At 39.9% G+C, this 19265-nt stretch overlaps 1 protein-coding gene across 2 annotated transcripts in view; it reads left to right on the plus strand.

Annotated features, from left to right (window-relative positions):
* yjefn3 (YjeF N-terminal domain containing 3) overlaps positions 1-15648 on the plus strand; it is a 43260-nt gene extending 27612 nt beyond the window's left edge. The window contains exons 2-6 of one of the 2 annotated variants that reach the window (XM_061684794.1): positions 1102-1210; positions 6763-6873; positions 13001-13114; positions 14147-14297; positions 15144-15648. In XM_061684794.1, coding sequence (XP_061540778.1) covers positions 1102-1210; positions 6763-6873; positions 13001-13114; positions 14147-14297; positions 15144-15340 — 682 coding nt within the window. In that variant the 3' untranslated portion in view covers positions 15341-15648. Of the gene's footprint in view, positions 1-1101; positions 1276-6762; positions 6874-13000; positions 13115-14146; positions 14298-15143 lie in introns of those variants that run through there. The other variant, XM_061684795.1, reaches the window with a different exon arrangement.
* The last annotated feature ends 3617 nt before the right edge of the window (positions 15649-19265 follow it).

Here is a 19265-nt window from a genome sequence, read left to right on the forward strand (position 1 = left end):
ACCAAGGACAATATAGAGTCTTCAATGAACGTTGCATTCATGTTTTTGCAATGTGAAAAGAAACTGGAGTACCTGGAGAAAACCTGAGCACGAGGAGAACATGCAAACTCCACACAGGGAGGACGGAGGTTGAATACGAACCCAGTGATCTCTGAACTGTGAGGTGGTCGGGCTAACCAGTCGGCCACTGTGCCGCCTTGGATCTAATCAGATTGTTAAAAATGTACAGTATATGCTCATAAATGTATGTTCTTTATAATATATAATTTATAATATATAATTTATTGCATTAATATAATACATTGTATACATTCATATTTTATGTCACCAAAAATGACATACAACGTTCCCCGCATATTTGCGTTTCGCTGCCTGAAAATTAATCTATTTGCGGAAATCTTTTGGAAACCTTTCCTCCGTTATTCACTGAAAAACTCACCTACTCACTATTTTTGTACTCAGGCCAAAACCCTGTCTAATGCTACCTCAACACTACATTCCCAGCAGCCCCGTTTGCCTGAAACGTAAAACAGCGTAGGATTTTGCCATTCCCCCCCCCTCTGTAGTCAAGCCTTGCTAAGTTTTCTTACTGTCTATCACGGTTAGATTGGCTTTCGAATCGTTTTAAGTCACAAATGGGAGTCGTCCGTTTAAAAATGTGCTTCCCGTCCCATACGGAAAGATTTTGAGACAATTCTGGCTAGCACAGCAATCACGACCTGTCATGATTTCCGATTACCGCCCCCGCCATCCCCCCAACGTGTTGTCTCAAGACCATCCCGTTTTGCTCACAGTGGGAAATAGTGTGAATGTAACATAATATAATATAATATGCCATCTTGTGGTGTCTTAGTGCCAAGGAACAATGTTGAAATAAGGGGTGGAGCTTCAATTAGACCCTGTCTGATAGAAAAGTAGTGCTTTGCCGCCATGTTGTAACACCCATAGGAAATTCTATACCTTTTTAGGCGTGTGTGAATTACTTGCAGATTTACGTAATTTAAAATTCATGATGAATCTCTGGTATGAAATGTCTGTATTTTATTTCATTCAAATTGGTGTCTTGAGTGACCACATATCGTCACGTGTTCTGTGTTGTAGTAAAGGCGAGGCAATCGCCATCGAGACAGAACTCATGCGGGACTACAAGTTTGGACAACAGCAGCTCATTGAGATCTGGGGACACGCCTGCGCGCTCGCCGTCTCGAAGGTTTGCACTTTATCATGTTTCAGCAGAGGACCAAAACATCTCATTCATCATCCATCCACTCCCAGGTATTTATGTAAGAGTATGTTTTAGAATTGGAGACACAGCGTTACAAGTTGAATGGAATATCTTTTGTTTTAACTTTGAAATGGTAAAGGTATAGGTTGAATTGTATCATGGCACACACAGATTCTTCTTTTTAAATGTAAAATGTAAATCCCTTGACAAACTACAATGGTGCCTTGAAATACACCTGACTTAAGACAAACCGTCGCGTGGCCGATTTTTTGCTTTTGTGAGCAAACATTTGAGGTACAAGCACTTCAAGGTGTTTACTGCCACTCCCAGTTCAAATGTACTGTCAAACTAAACAAAAAAGAATTTAAAACAACCATCTAAAACTCTGCCTAAAGTCCCCTGGCTTAAAGCTAACACATAATGGGAAACGCCATGGATGGGCGAATGTGGAGGTGTTATAACACTTTATGCAATGGCTGTTTGAACACAAACGGTGCATCAACACTTGTAGACAGACAATATAACAATCCTCAATGGTATATATGCTTTATACTCTGCGAAAAAATTTAAATCGGCAATTACTGCAGATTACTGAGTCAATTACAATAGTTGAGCGAAACTCTTCTTCGTCTCGCTGCATGAATTTATTATCCTGCTGCCAGGTGGCCAAGTAACACACAATAAATTCATTATGTTATTACTATGTTTTTACAATATCATAGAGTGCTATTTTTCAATTTAAAAATTCATAACAGAAATAATGTAGTTGCATAAGTGTGCACACCACCATAAAACTAGGATGTGTTCAGAATTATCCAATCATATTCAAACTCATGTTAAATGAGAGTCAGCACACACCTGCCACCATTTAAAGTGCCTCTGGTTAACCCTAAATAAATGTAAAGTTGTTTTTGTAGGCTTCTCCAGTTCGGACCATAACAAAATCTCCCAAACACATGTGGGAAAATGTGTTCTAGTCCAATTTTTGGCCATAATTCCGGAAGGTATCACATCACCAGATGAACAGCTAACCTCCAGTAAAGAATGGTGGTGGCAGCATCATGCATTGGGGCTGTTCTTCTTCAGCTGGAACCGGGTCCTTTGGAAAGGTGGAGAGAATTATGAACAGTTCCAAATATAACTCAATCTTTCAGTTGTATGCTACAAAGTTAAAAAAAAAAGTCTGGAAAAGCCTACAAGAACACCTGAAATATATATATTTTTAAATATCACAAAAAGTCATTTAAACAGAGGTGTGTTTTTTATATCAACTGTAAATTAAAGGTGAAAAATGTCAAAATGGGCATTGCATCCTTTAATTTATCTATGAGGCCCCTTGAAAGTAAAAGTTTGGACACTCCTGGTGTAGGGAATAATGACAGTTGAAGATGTGAGTGCGAGTTAAGACAGGCACAGTGGCATCATCAGTCGCCAGCAGACAGGAAGTGTGCGAGTCAAACCACCAAATCCACTTCCCCTCTTCATCCCGGTCCAGCGGCCAAGCTCGCCAGCCTAGCCTGACTGAACAAACACGGCCGGACCGCCACCGCTGGCCGCAGCCACCCGCGGCACGCCGCCGCTCGGATGACATCACCGCTATTTGAAGACAATTACAGTCGAGGGAGATGCTAGACAGTCTGATTTGGCCGGTTTCACTGTCGACCTACTGCTGTTACTGTGTCCAGAAATACCACACCAATAACACACTCGCATACACCTTAGCTTGCCAGACAGATTATAGGTTCTCTGTAAATCAATCCCTTCACTGCCGCCCGCACTCAGCAGAACCAGACTATGGGCTTCTGTATCGGTCTGAACCCGTTCATCACCTGAGTGCAGACAGCAGACGTTTTGTTGCGCCGCAACAATAAATCTGCGCTTTACACGAGCTCAGACGCTACACTTTCTCATATAAAAACCTCTAGGCCGGGCTTGAAGGATGACCATTTTTGTTATTTTAGGGGCCTGATAGTGTTTTCTCCAGACTTGATTGGAGGTGTAAGTGCATGCGAGGTATTCCCACGGCGGTCGTACAACCTTGCTGACATTCCGTCCGTCTCTTCATCTTCTCATCGAGGCCTCGTTAACATTGCAGTCGGACAGGCACTTCCAAGAAACATTAAACCTTTTTTGGTTTGAACTGTGAATACGCGATTGTTGTATTTTCTTAAACCTTATCTGTTTGCCAGCTGGCTGTGCTCACGTCTACCTGGAAGTCGATTTGACATATGCTGAATAGGTGCTACAAGATGGCTTTATGACTTATAAACCACTTGTAAATCTCTTCAGTTATAAACAACAGTGGAACACAATATCTTTTGAGTCACTGGTCAACCTCCGATTTGTTCATATTTACAGTAGAATCAAGTTTCCATATAAGAAACTGAATTACAGTGAACCGCCGTTTATCGTCGGGGATATGTACCAGACCCACTCGCGATATTTGAAAATCCACGATATAAAGGGATCCAATAAATGTTTTCATAGTGTTAGCCCTCCCATACACTTTAAACACATTTTTTAAAAGTATTCCTTAGTGCTTGCCCTCACTCTCTCACTGTTAAGAAATGGGCGACTATCGTATAACATCACTTTGAGGAAAGGAAAAGAAAAAGGCTCTTGTCAAATAAGAAGCAAATTGTGCCTGCTTCAAACTGTCTATTTGTCACTACCAGCTCAAGTTTACTGTAAAGGTGAGCCATAAAACAAAAGAGAATTAAATGTATACTTCAACACCAAAATGTCACCATTTTGTCTAACAAAAGTCCACTAGCTTAACGCGACAGGTGGGCTAACAGAAATTATCATAGATTAATTATAAACCTTCAAACAACTGCTACTTTAACACAAATGGAGCAGTAATACGTGCAAACACAACATACAATACAGTACTCACAGGCATATACGCTCTCTGGGAACAATTTGTATTACTGCATCTTAGTAGGGTACCTTCTCTGCCTCTTCTTCTTGCTCTTAATTACACAGCCTCTACATCCAGTAGAGTTTAGTGCTACCCGGCATGCTGCGGCATAATAATCCACAAATAGCATCGACGCGAAAAATTAATTGCGATATAGTGGAGGTTCACAGTCGTTCAATCTGTTGAGAAATGGTCTTTCTATGAAGCAGCGTTAAAAAAGTCAAGAAAATGCCTGATTCTTATCATTAGCATAATATCTGAAAAACATTAACACGTTTTCCCAACTGTTCTCACATGTTTAATAAACTCTGAAGGCCTCATGTTAGAATTAATCAGTAGTTCTGTTAGTTTATGCTGAGTTTATTTTGTAATCATGATATGACATATGCATTAAATGTGAGCTATGTACTCTGCTCCCTTTACAGCGGTTCACTTCCAACAATATTCGACTGATAATAGTTTCTCCAGTAAGCATGAAACGTTTCCACAGCCCATATCAAGCATCCTCCTGCTCGCTTGCTCGGATGAGATGTTGAATAAGTGCGTGCAATAAAAGGAGGCCATAGCCTAAAGGGAAGAAACAGACATTCTAAAAGGAGCAAAGAGAGCAGCCAAACAAATGTAGTTTGATCATCCAAACACGCAATATTTGAAGCTGATATTATTGTTATTTTTTTTTTGTAGGGCCGTGAACTGTGCAGCATGCGACTTCACCAGCTGAACACACAACACACGATACTTGTTTTTGTAAGGTTACTAAGCACTACTGGGCTGTTGACACATCCAAACATTAGCCTAGCATAATAATAATAAAAAAAAAAGTGTTGAGCGAGAGAAACATGATTGAAGTGTTCATTGATCACCAGTTTGAAGGCGTGCATGACGTTTTTCACATTGGCTGCAAGTTTGAATGTAAACAAACAACTGCAGCTTTCTAACAACTGTTACTTCGTCCGTTGGCGAGGAGCACACATACAGAAACAATGGTTCAAATCCCCTATCCCATTTAGTTGTCTTGTTCTCTCTCTCTCTCTCTCTCTCTCTCTCTCTCTCTTCACTTTACTTAATTTTGGTGTCTGCTCTCATCCCGCTCCATATCTCCTGCCAGTTCCATGTAGGAGCGAAGATAAAAGGCTAAAGTCCAATAGCGTCAATATTGTCTGCAAAATAAATATTGCGGCTAAGACGCTGTAATGGTGCAAACAGTTTAGCACAACGCAAAAAGAATTAGCGGGTGCAAAGTACAAATAAAGCAGACAACGGAGCTGTTATGCACGGGCTGCCAATTCACAGGCGCACGCAACAACAACAAGCGGCAATATTCTCTGCCGAAAAATGTCACTGCTAAAATGCTGTAAACAGTTCAAAACCGTTTAGCGCAACGCATGATTTTGGGAGCTGGAATGGATTAATATCGTTTTAATTTATTTCAATGGGGAAAATTGATTTGAAATATCAGTAAATTGAGTTGTGACCATGGTAACGGAATGAATTAAATCTGTAAAACAGGGTACCCTTGTATTCTAACTTCACTATTACAGACTGAAAACAGCCAGTTCAGTACGAAGAACTATTTACCAGTAACTAATATACTTGAAAATAAACTGTACCACTAGAGTTATAATAATACTTGTCACATGTACTGTTAATTAGGTATGGGCTTACTAGTGCTTATTTTAAACACTCCATGATTATGTGTTCACGAGCTAGCCGCTAACTTAGCATCTTAGATCCTAGCATAGTTTCATAAAGCTACTTAGCTGCCGGAGGGCTCTACTTATTGGAAATGAAATACATTTCTTCGAATCTTCTGCTCCTCCGGCCTGACCGTGTAACACCATCTGCCCCCGTGGCTCCTGAGGGCCACGGGGGCCTCGTCTGTTTTTCCATTGAGACGGTGCCATGATGGAGATAGCGGCTGCCGTCTCTTCTGCTTGGATTCTCCGCTTGGGTAAATGGGATCCAGAGGGAGATGACCTATTTACCAAATGACCTTATTATTATTAATAGGTGGGGAAGTGAAATTCTTTTGTATCCCATTTACCGGTAGTGGTGAAAGCCAAAATGTGATGCCAGATTTTTTGGGGTGAGTTGAATCAAACCTGCATGAAAGCTTTAGATGTTTGTTAATTGGCGTTGAAAGGACTAAACAGGATTTTCCCTCAACTGAACTAAAGATTATGGTCACGCTGCAATTTTCAATGGCTCATTCATAGACTTTCAGCCATTAATGTATATCAGAAACAAAAACAAAAAAAGACCAAAAAAAAATCCTCCCACAGGTGCATGGCTTTTGTTAGAACGAGACAGGGTTTGTTGGGGTCACACTGTTGCCTGCCGCATTATATGACTTGATTTAATTGCTGACTGTGGTTATTTTTGACTACGGTATCACCATAGAAATTGTGATATCTACGGAAGTATCCCATTGTAAGGGCAAAGGTATTTCCTAGCGATGGCGAGCCTAGCATGCTGACGGGATGGCTCACTATACAATGCATAAGAATTCTTTAAGCCTGATGGCTACAAACTGCATTCTTCTTTCTATTTTTCTCCCCTACAAGCCTTTTGTCCTCGTTTTCTAAGCATCAACTTTCTATTTGTGCCCTTCCTCCAGGCCTACCCTCTCAATTCTTTAGCGAAGAAGCAGCCAACAGTGCTGGTGATTTGCGGGACAGAGCAGAACGGCTCCATCGGCCTGGTTTGTGCACGACACCTGCGCATGTTTGTAAGTACAAAACATAACACGCACACCCCAAAAGTTGAATTTATCTGTTTTGTATGTGTACAATTCAAGACGAGAAAATTATGGGTCACTGGTGAATTTGCACTTGGGGCAAGTGGGTCAGTGCTCCAGCAAGATTAAGCAATGTTTTGTGATCATTTATTTTTTATTTTGTACATATATATTGACAACAATGTGAACAAAAACACACAAACAGACAACAGTAAACATAAATGAATAATAAAGTGTAGTCAAATGCATTTTTGCCACTGATAGCCCCAAATTAATAATATCAGCATATGTATTAACCGACTGAGCCCGAGTAATTGTGTGTGGAGGCTTCCAGCATTGATGTTTTTGGCCACTGCAATGCCCGTAAAAAAAAACCCAAAAACATCTTTTCCAAATTGTTAAATTCAGAGACGTGGCATCATTTAAGAGTAATACAATGGGGGAGCATGGCACAGACACATTCAAAACAAAACTTAAAGAAGCACAGATCTTTATACTCCCAATACATATGCATAAAGGTACGCATAAGCCAATCTAAGCAAATGTTACCGATCTGGGACAATATATGCTTCATAAAGTAGCTCTTATGTGTCGTAATTTTGCTCCAACGGACAAAATTAAAATGGGTCTGTTGGTGGTCTGGATTTTTAGAAGCCAGAACAATTGAAGACCATATCTCATCCCAGTACAGAGAGTCACTGCAGATGTAATGCTTCAGTTCCTGAGACCACATTTGAGTAATACGAAGAGGTTTATAAGCAACATCCCGGAAGACTGCATATCGTCTAGCAACCAAACCACTTTTCTGACCCTTGTTTTACAAAATGGAGTTTAATGGATGGATGCTGAGAGGGGTGTTCCATGGAATAAGTTTTCATAAGGTGCTTTTCTACCAACCAGCTCAGGAACTTAGAGCTTCTGGTAGCAAAAGGTTCCTGTGGCCCATGTGGTTTGTGTTTCCATCGCACTTATTCGTTCAGGGTAGCTTAAGCAAATAAGGCTGATGTTTGTCAATACTGACACCTACTAGATCTAAACAAAAATGCTGGTATTTCAAGCTTTCAAGTTCATGTCTTATTTTACATTTTAATCTAAATTCCAAATATCATGATACCTTTACAACCTAAACATTTATCCAGGTGAGGCAATTGAAAACTGATCCACATTTGCAATGCCGACCTGGCTGCAGACAGTCTTCGAGGTAGGGAGTTTTATTATATACAGGTACATTTCAATAAATTAGAATATATTTATTCTATTTTAGTGAGATGACATACCTAAATAGATTGTGCAATAGAAGCTTGCAGATGACGATAGCTGGAAAATGCAAATAGTTCCACTACAAATTTGAGAACAATAAATCACATCTTTGGTCATCTGCAGCCTTCCACATTTATTTATATGTTTATTCAAAAAGACATGTTTTTTTTAAAGTCTTGGCATTCAGGCGATTAGATTTGCAGTTTCTCCAGCTTTAGAGAACATCTGCTCATATGCCTTTTATGGACCTTTTATTCACCATGTGCTATGATGTGATGTAATATTTAACTTGTTACTACATCACATTGTACATTTTGTATATGTACAGTATTTTCTTCTGTTTTGCTTTGTTTTACTCTGCTGTCTGCAGCCAGGTTGGTTCTTAGTCAGTCGTTAAATACAGCAGTGTGAAGTATTTAGTATCTGCAAATGTGAAAAATGTGGAAAAATAAAAAAGACTGTACATTGCAAATATTCATTTGTGAACAAACAAACACAGACAAAAAGCCGGGCTTCATTTCCTTGTCTTGCACTATGCCAAACGTGGCATTGTTCAAACACATCAGCTCGGGTGTGGACGCATTTAGTAGTCCAAGTTGGGGGCGAGAATGGGATTCCCTCATTAAGGAGGCGGTAGTTGTTGAAAAAGGGGACTATTTGAACTATGGGACCATATCATGATTTACTCATTGGAGTAATGAGATCCTCCAACCTGTGTGGGGATACCAAATAACCTTCCATTGCTTTCCATCAAGGAGCCGAACCAGGATTAAGCCAGCGGTCTTAAAACAGATGACCAGAAATAGTTTTTGACGTCGTTAGACAAGGAGAGTCCACCATCTGATTTATGTTGATAGTGTTGTCATCATAAAACGAGGTCGCGTCCTACCCGGAATAAAACTTGACACCAACCAACGAGTAGATTTTTTTCCCCCCCAGTCATCAGTTGGAGGTGGTCATGGCAACATAGATGAAGGGAAATTGATCAAAATGTCCATTTTGATAGTCAACAGGCAGCTTTGTAATGAGTTGGGCATGTTAGATCGAGGTTGATTAGAACTCTGTTATAAATGCCCACAACATTTTTATTGACAATACTAGCTAACGAGGGAAAAATTACAATACCTAATTACAGTACTTGAATTGTTTGACGATTGGAATGTTTTGGTAGAAAGCTGAGATCCAATCGAGAATTTAGAGGAAATAGAGACGATTTCGTCCAGTTAAATTTGTAACCGGACAGAGAACTGAAATGATCAAAGGTATCCAATATATGTGGCATTGAAATGTAAGCTTTAACAAAAAAATTATATCGTCAGTGTACAGGGATATAGAGTTTTCAGTATTGTTAAAGTTTTATGAGGAAAATAAATGAATGTTGATCGTGCAATGTTGGAAAAAAAAGGGGGTGAAAAATAATTTCGCACCTTCCTGTGTAATTGACATTTATTACAGAGTTGCAATTCAATTGTGGAACTGACTGTAAATTAACTTGCCTCACAATCCTTATAGTCCTGATGTTGGAGTCATTTCCTTAGTTTGTGTCTGACTGTTGCTGCCGACTCTCTTTGTTGTTCTGTGTGATCCAGCACAGTCCTCTGTCCCAAGTTGCCCCGATAACAGCATAGTGAGCATGGTGGCTCATGTTGTTGGTGCAGCATAAACTCTGCCAAGCAAACAAGAGGAAAAAAAATGGGAATGTCGTACAGTATTTTCTAGACATTTTATGCTAGCGATTATTTTTTTGTGTGTGTTCAGATACATTTACAATATGTTTAAAAAGTGTGTTTTAATAAAGTTTGTGTTTTTTTAAAATTTATTTTAAAAATGTGTTAAAAAGTATGTGGGTGGGGTAAAACTGTGAACGTTTTTTTATGTGGTCTCTCTGAATCTCTGTATTGAAACGTAAGAAGGGGAAAAACGGATTCACTGTCAAATTCTAAGCACACTTATTCGCCGATGAAGGGTCTTCAATTTTTCACTTTTGGGAAAGACAACGTGACATCGCCAACTTCTGGCCTGACGTACATATTGCAGCTTCTTCTCAATTTTTGCACCGTTTTTGACAACATTTTCGTCTTGACATGAACAAAAACCCTTATGTTACGTGGTCATTGATGTGTAAATGTGTCCTAGGAGCGAGTACTGTAGTTTTCCTGCTGCGTAGCCTAACCAGCCTGCCTAAGTAGTTAGCTAGCCATATAAAAAAAACACCACATGATCACTAATTTTCCCAAAAATTAAGAACAAACTGTTCTCGATGATATCAATAAAATCGACGCTTAACTTGCATTAGGATTAACAGGCTGTCCCAGAATATAATTTGAGCTCCTATAAACCTCTCCGAGTAGTTATCCCATTACTCTCTCGGCAAGAGTGCTCAGACAGTCATGACATCACGCCGTTGTTACTCTCGTTAATGCTGTCTGCATGAGAACCTGACGTCATGAGCGTCATGTCTGCCCATCGGACCTCGCACTCACTGACATTTCAAAACAAATTATTCTTTTTGGAAGCTAGTTGGAGAATATCAAACACGAAACTGAAAACAGATATGGATCTTTGATTTTTACAGTTGAATGGATCTGCATACTTTTCCATATGCCTGTCTCAAAGCCACAATTTATTGGTGGTTAGAACTGTGTCAGATAGGCTCTATAAAATAAACTATATTACACCATGGTACCACACAAGTGAATACTTTAACTCATCACTTATGTCGCCATCTTTTCTATATTTTCGTTTTTCAATGTTAGCATTTGTCCTTTCTCACATATGTTCTGCCCCTCTGGGACCACACTCTTCGTCGTTTTCTCTAAGTGGAGAAACTTGATCACTTTGGCCCAAGGAACACTCCGCTGGTGCCAGAATGCGTGTTGCTCGTAGCGTGTCGTGATTCATGTCAGCTGGAAGACACACGGGCACACACGTGAGCGTGGTGCACCCAAAAAACAAAACAAAACAAAAAAAACACGCACCACCACGAGCTGTGAATGTGATAAGAACATCGTAATAAATCAGCAGTTGTAAGACGACTTTAGGATATTTGCAAAATCAGCTCGAGCTACATAATCACCACTCATCTTTCATTTTCACCTATTTTTTATTTACTCACTTTTACTTGCTTAGTAATTCAGAATTTTAATCAAAAATGAGCCTGGTGGTTGTCATTTTTGAAACTACGGTACCATAGAACCTCTAAAGCTGTTACATCCTTGCATGATTCTGGGGATTCAGTATCATAGTTCCCCAACTGTGAGACTGGTACTGTATATTTCCCGATTTTTTTTGTGTGTGTGTGAAACGTATCTGCTTGTCTGTCCCGAAGATCTGCAGTTTAAAAGTGATATATTTTTAAAATAGATTTTACAGTTTTTTACACAAATATTTATTAAAATAATTATTAAATTGCAGAGAATAGTCAAATTGTTGTAACTTTCTCCAAATAACTTTTCTTTCCACCCCTACCCCAACTCTAAATCTGATAATCGACATATTGAACTGGTCAAAATGTATATTGGTCCATCTCAGGCAACTTAATTTTGTCATTGTTTTATTGTACTGAAACTATTTATTTGAGTGACAGTTTCAAAGTAACAGGAGTGAGTTTTTAGCATAGCATTAGCAAATACTTAAAATATACAGCCACATGGCATTCATGCTAACAGCATGTTGAAATTAAGCACATTACAGTGATTTAACTAAAACTAATTTCGTAAACTGAAAATAATTAAAACTCAGTTCCCACTCAGTGACGGTGCGAATGGTTGTCCGTGTCTATATGTGCCCTGCGACCGACTGGCGACCAGTTCAGGGTGCAGTCCGCCTTTCGCCCAAAGTCAGCTGGGATAGGCTCCAGCGCCCCGCGACCCTAACCGGGATAAGCGGTGCTGTTAATGGATGGATGGATAATTAAAACTGTGATATGCTTTGGGAAAGATGGAGTTAGCCAGTTGTTGCATTGGAGTGAAACTAGAAAAACAAAGTATTCAGCAGTTTATAATGTCTCTCTCTACACCTCAGATTTTCACATTATTGCAGTTGGGGGCTGGAGCAGTGATAAAAAGTGTGTGTGTGTGTGTGGGGGGGGGGGGGGGGTCATTGTATATCATGTACTGTATATCAATATTATAACATTATGATCCACCATGTTACAATATTGCAATATTGTCTTCTCACTTCTGTAATAAACATTGGGAAACTGCAAGTGTTGTCTTTACTAGTGGATTCTTGCAAAAAAAAGAGAGGTTGCATAGAACAAACGCACGGAAAGCAGTGTTCAAGGTCCTCTGACTAATGCGGCAGCTGCTGTCACTCTTATACTAAACCTGAGCCACCCCATAACTACAAACAGACAATTGTTTAGTTATTTGGAACATTGAGTACAAAAATATCCTTGGGCAATGAGCCACATGCTGCTTCACCAAGTCTAGATACATTATCTGATCACATGTAAATTTCCATTACAGCAAAAGTTTAATATCACCAGACGTTTCAATGATTTGATTGAAACTACACTCACAACTTTTGTACAGTGCGAGCATACTCGTGCAAGAGACGGGCAACGTGCGCGTTTAAAGATTTGTGTCAAGGTGAAAGATCACAGGTGTTTCCTGCCGAACATTACAGACCTTTGGTTTTGTGGGCGTCTGGATTTCTACTCTCACTTCTATAAGGCAGACATTCACCCACGATCAGACAGCAGAAAACCGCAAGTGGTCAATGTACGTGTCTCTAGCTACCGACCCGATGTACAGTGCACCATTTGTCAAAAAATAATAATAATCACAGGCTGTTGGCTTGACGGTAACAGAATTCCCCCCCTCTATTTTCCTCTTTTTATTCTCCTTATACTCAGGAATATGAGCCCACCATCTACCACCCAAAGCGATCCCCTCACAGTCTGCATCAGGATTTCACGGTTCAGTGCGAGAAGATGGACATCCCTTTCCTTTCCTATCTCCCCACAGAGGTCAGCGCCATCTTCACAGCATTCATTTTACTGCTCTGTAACAATTTAAATCAACATTCATCCATCCTATAGTTCTTATCACATTCGGGATTGGCTGATTTAGGAAAAAGAACTTAACTTAAAATTGATTGGCAGTCAATTGCAGAACTATGACAACCACTACATTTCCACATCCACATTATATAAATAATCAGTCCCATAGTTTAGGTTGTGCTTCACTGGAAAATGCAAAAATTCCCTGAATGGAGTTTTTGCAAGCAGTTTAAGAAGTAGTCATGAACAATTTAGATTATTTCAGTTTTGTTCCAAGGCACTACCTGCTCATTTTTTTTGGAAGCATTTTTGCCTAATTCTTGTGGGTTACCTTTGTATTTTTCTATTTCTTTAAATATAAAAACAAATTCAAAAGCTAACCTTTAAATGTGCAAAGACAAATGTAATAATGTCTGCTTTATGAAGAGTATAATTTACTGTAAATTTCAATTGCCACGAAAACTTGCCAGATCAAAATACAAGCCAATTTCATTGCAGTTTACCTAGTTACTTCATCAATTAAGGTACAATTAACCCCGCATATTTGCGGTTTTGGTGTTCTCAATTTTTTTGTGGCAACCAATCCTCCATCATCGACTGAAAAAACTATTTGCTGTTTTTGCTCAGGTCGAAGCCATGTCTAATATAAAATGTGGTTTGGTGCCATCTGGTGGCAACTTGGTGCCAAGCAGCTATGTTGAAATGAGGGGAGGAGCTTCACTTAGTCAGGCCATAACCTTGTCTAAAAGGAAAAAAAAAGTGCTTTGCAGCCATCTTGTGGCATCCATAAGCAATAACAAACCTTTTCGTGTGGGAGTCAGTTACGCACAGATTTTCAAAATTCGCGGCAGTGCTCAGTCCTTATCCTCCACAAATAGCGGGGGTTCACTGTACTTCATTCTGAACCCCTTTCTAGTGAAAGTATTTCCTTTCCAGCCTTGGAACTGTTTCATATAAGGAATTAAGTCATTCACCCTGAGGGAGGTGTGGTTTTCACAGGTCCAGCTCATAAACGACGCCTACAACCTAGTGATTGACGCCATGTTGGGCCCCGAGGACGACGCCCTCGACATTAAGGAGCCTTACGCCGGGATTCTGGTGACCCTCAAGCAGGTCAAGATCCCCATAGCCAGCGTGGACGTGCCCTCAGGTGAGTATTAGCCAATGATAGCACAAAGGGCCTCCCGGCTCTACGGGGTTCAGCTTTTCCGAGTATGGAGGCGCATGTGGAGGATAAATCTGCTACAGTCAGCACAGTGTGAGCTCATCATACTGAACTAAACACAACTTGCTCTGCATTGGCTGCACAAAACCATTTGCCACTAAAATGCTACTAAGGAGAGTGTAGATCTCTTAAATAAAGATAAAGTATGTGCACCATCATGCACATTTGATTTTTTGGGGTGAATTTTTGGAATAGACCGTGGGTCCGCAAGAGACCTTGACTCGGTCTGGACCCGGACCGCGGTCTGCCATTTGAAGACACCCGACTTATGCAATTATGCTAATGAAATGGAACAGTCGCAACATGAAACCCACACGACTTGGTCCAATTCGCGGTCAAATCATAAATGCTGGCTTTACCTCACATTGGGTAGTTCCTCTCAAGGAAGGTTCCAGAAATGAGCAGTGATCCAAGACTCGCCACAGGCCAAGAGGCCCTACAGAGCACAGTAACCAAAACAAAAAAAAGGTTTAACCAAGGTATATTTGTAGTTCTTTTATCAGTTATATGCACTTAAGCTTATTTTTTGTGGCCAGACATATTGCTAGCTGACTGTCAGAACCGAGGGTATCCAATATCTCTAAGAATGGGTAGAAGCTACAAGAGTCAGTATGCGGGAGTGCATTATATAGTCTTTATGAAGGTTCCCCATTTTCCTGGGCGGAGGACCTTTTTTCCCCTTGGTCTAGCCTTTACTGATGGTGGGAACAGTGGGTAATCTACTCCCCTGTAAGTCCTTATTTGCTTATCTAACCTCCTCTTGTTCCTCAGGTTGGGATGTCGAAGAGGCAGGTCAGGATGGGATAAACCCAGAAGTGCTCATCTCTCTGACGGCACCAAAGAAGTGCGCTATGAGTTTCTCGGGGAAGCATTTCTTGGCCGGACGCTTCCTGCCTTATGATATCCAGAAGAAATATGACCTCAACCTCCCAGAATACCCGGGCACAGACTCTGTCATTGAACTGTAAAGCACGAGAAATATTTTGGGAGCGTCTCTTGTTTTGCATCTTACTGATGAGAACAAATAATGTCTCAGTCGTGTCTTTAGGAGTAGGAGGATTTAGAACCTGTGATCTGGTGGCTTTTTAGGGGTATGCTGGAGGTGTTTCTGTATCAGTCTCCGCATATGAACTGTAGCATTATACATGTTGGATTTATTTAACAAAAGAGATTTATTTCACCAAACTTTTTCTTGTTTGATACTGAAACGTGCAACAGTTGGAATTTTTTTTCATTATAGCAATATTTTTGTCTCTCTTCTTTTGCTTTTACAAAAACGGTTCTTGTTGTCTAATAATAAAATATTAATTAAAAACTGAGTTGAGTTTTTGTCACTGACTTTGATATAATCAATGAAAAGTTTCATTCAAAGGCCGATATTTTCACTGCAGCAGGTTTAACGCTACATGATTCCCCTGTGGCCCCTTTGCAATATCTGTTATGGCAGTTGAAACAGAATAAAACACATGGATCTGGACAGCCACAATAGTATCTTCCAACTGCCAGATCAAATCTACGCTGTCACTGGGAAATACACTGACAAATAATATATGAACTAGTGGCAGGGACTAAATCTCGTGAATGACTGTGGCAAAATTATTATTATTATTTATTTATTTATTTATTTCTAAACCCGTCCCTCTTCGCTGCTTGATCATACAGAATGGAGGATCTGTATACCTTCTGTGCCAGAACAGTTTTTCTGTGTAACCGTGGATTTTTATACAGTGCCTTTGTGGTTATTTGCATTATGATGGATATCTATAGAAAAGAGAGAGCCTTCGTCTTTCGGCTGGCCTGGGAATGCCTTGGGATCCCCCCGGAAGAGCTGGATGAAGTGGCTAGGGAGAGGGAAGTGTGGGCGTCCCTGCTAAAGCTAATGCCCCCGTGACCCGACCTCGGATAAGCGGTAGAAAATGGATAGATGGATTTGCTCTATAAACAATTGCAGTCAGACAGAATGAGGTTTGAGAGGTGAGAGACAGACAAAAAAGAAAGGACAGAGAGAAAAATAAAAATAAGACAGCTGTAAAAAAACAAAACAGAAAAACAAACAACATATGTAATATATATATATATATATATATATATATAATATATATATATATATATATATATATATATATATATATATATATATATATATATATATATATATATATATATTATATATTATATATATATATATATATATATATATATAGGCACGTCTGTGATGGATAGTTTGGGCTGGTCCTGATACAACACCGCATGTGCAATAATGTAATTTTTCAAAACAGGAAAATACCAAGCTGTATTTCAGCAATGCGGAGACTATATGCAAAGACCCCATCACTTCAAGACCTGATTCATCCATCTATCCATCCATTTTCTGAGCCGCTTCTCCTCACTAGGGTCGCGGGCGTGCTGGAGCCTATCCCAGCCGTCATCGGGCAGGAGGCGGGGCACACCCCGAACTGGTTGCCAGCCAATCGCAGACCTGATTCATCACTAATCCAATAATAATAAAAAATAATTCTAAATCTGTTGTGTTTAGTACAAACAAGCACGTCTATCCAAATAATAAAACACACAATATCAGAATGGGGTAATAAAATGGGTCACTGATGGTGTAGTGGTACACTCGCCTCACTTTGGTGCGGACAGCGTGGGTTCAGTTCCCACTCAGTGACGGTGTGAATGTGAGTGCGAATGGTTGTCTGTGTCGATATGTGCCCTGCGACCGACTGGCGACCAGTTCAGGGTGTAGTCCGCCTTTTGCCCGAAGTCAGCTGGGATAGGCTCCAGCGCCCTGTGACCCTAACCAGGATAAGCGGTGTTCAAAATGGATGGATGGATGGTAATAAAATGTACGTATGAATCCAGTTTTGAGGTCAGGGTACATGGTTTAGTTTATTGATCCATAACTGGGCTTGATTTGCTAGTAAACTGGTGAGATCCGCCTATAACCAGCTACAGACAAAGAAATTTCTGTAATTACAAAGCTTAGAACTTCTGGTTTCAATTAGAATGACCAAGAAGGGAAGCTCCCAAATGAATGAGGTCATTGGTGTTTATTGTACGAACAGGAGCCTAGTTCGAACGCTAAAGCACTAAAACTAAGTTTATGTTATTGTGTACAAGACTGAATGTCAGTTGCCTTTTTTTCTCCTTATTCGCATTTTAGAAATATGTCTAAATGTCCTTCATGGCTGTCAGGAAACAAGGCCTTTTCACCACTCTGACATTTGTGATTTTTTTTTTTTTTTTTAAAAGCACACTTAAACTGAAAGGGTTTGGCTCTCAGCTGCCCGAGGAAGTGAAGCGTCAGGAGTTCTCAAGAAATGTGGAAAGCAAGTAAGGGATGGGTGTAATAATAATAAAATAACAATAATAATAATTCCCTAAACAGTTAAGTCGTGACTTAACACCCCGAAGCATTCCCAGATCAGCTGAAGGACATAATTCCTTCAGCGTGTCCTGGGTCTTCCCTTTTGCCTCCCCCCGGTGGGATGTTGCCCGGAACACCTCAGCTAACAAGATGTCCGAGCCACCTCATCTTGCTCCTCTCGATGGCATATAAAACATATCAAAATAAATTTAAATACATCATACCCACCACATATGCTTATTATTAAATGTATTCAAGTGTGCACATCGCTACAAACGTGGTTTGCTAGTCAAATTTGGCTTGCTCTGACCGATCAATCAGAGAACAGAAAATGCTGACGTTGTTTTAGCTCAAAGGTGATTTTTATATTTGATAGGTTAAAGAAACAGTTTCATTCTTAATATGGGTTAAGTTACATCAGCCAGCACTACTGATTCTGAAGGCCTTGGGTTGATTAGATTGACTTAGCAGCACAGAGAGTCTGAAATTTGATTGGACACAAAATCGAACATTCACATACACTGTACGCATACTGGAAGCAAAATTAAGTGAATAGACTGTTGGGGATGAATTAGTACAATTTCAAAAAAATATTACAGTTTAGAATGCTTCTGAGTGTGTTTAGGCCAACAGAGAAGGCCTTGTTCCACTGGTACTGACCAACGTTACCTTTGACCTAAACTACCGTGGCCGTCTTAGGCCAGATATCCTTTTAAATCAACAAAGGACGACGACAAAAGGAAATAATCAATGAAAATGAGAAAAGATCACTGTCCAGACATGGACATGGTCGATTAAGGACAAATGATGCTTTCTAGTTCCAATAACAGATTCCATGAGCTGAAGAGAATATAACGAAGTAGTTTTAGTAGTTTGTTCCTGCGTTTTTAGACTTGTAAAAGTCCTCCTTCGCTTCATTATTTTAAGTGCTACATCATGTTTTCAACTAAACATTACCAAGAAGAGAAAGATAATGCCGATGATTTTTCTAAACATTTCCTTGACTTTCAGGCTTCGTGTAACTCTTCACTGTCTACGTCTTTTGTCAACAAAGCCAAATTAGCATAAAAGGCCTTCGCCGGAAAATTAAGACTGTAATTGGTCACTGTAAACATGACCTCACGTTGCATAAACAGCGTACACATGTAAATAAATCATCTACTATCCACATAGCTGGAGGGTACAGGGATAAGTGCTTTTATTTACAAAATTCTGGTTCTGGATAGTAAAAGACTTCATCATAGCTTCGGTCTGCTTACACAGATGGACTTTGGAATGTCGGAGTCATCACGCGCAATGTGATCAACAGCTTTGTGTTTGGATAACGTAAGTAAGTGGAGAAACACTGAATATTACATTACGCAAAGATAACTGGGCAAACATTGTCTGAACAAATTGTTGATTGTGCCTTGGACTTTTGTTAGAACGGTACCCATCTGCTTTTGCTAAATTCATTTTTCTTTCCTTATAGGAGTCATTAAGTCTATGGGCTCTGTTTTCGTGACGGCGCATCTGCGTAAGTA

The sequence above is a fragment of the Phycodurus eques genome, chromosome 8 (genome assembly GCF_024500275.1).
Source record: "Phycodurus eques isolate BA_2022a chromosome 8, UOR_Pequ_1.1, whole genome shotgun sequence".
Lineage (NCBI taxonomy): Eukaryota > Metazoa > Chordata > Actinopteri > Syngnathiformes > Syngnathidae > Phycodurus > Phycodurus eques.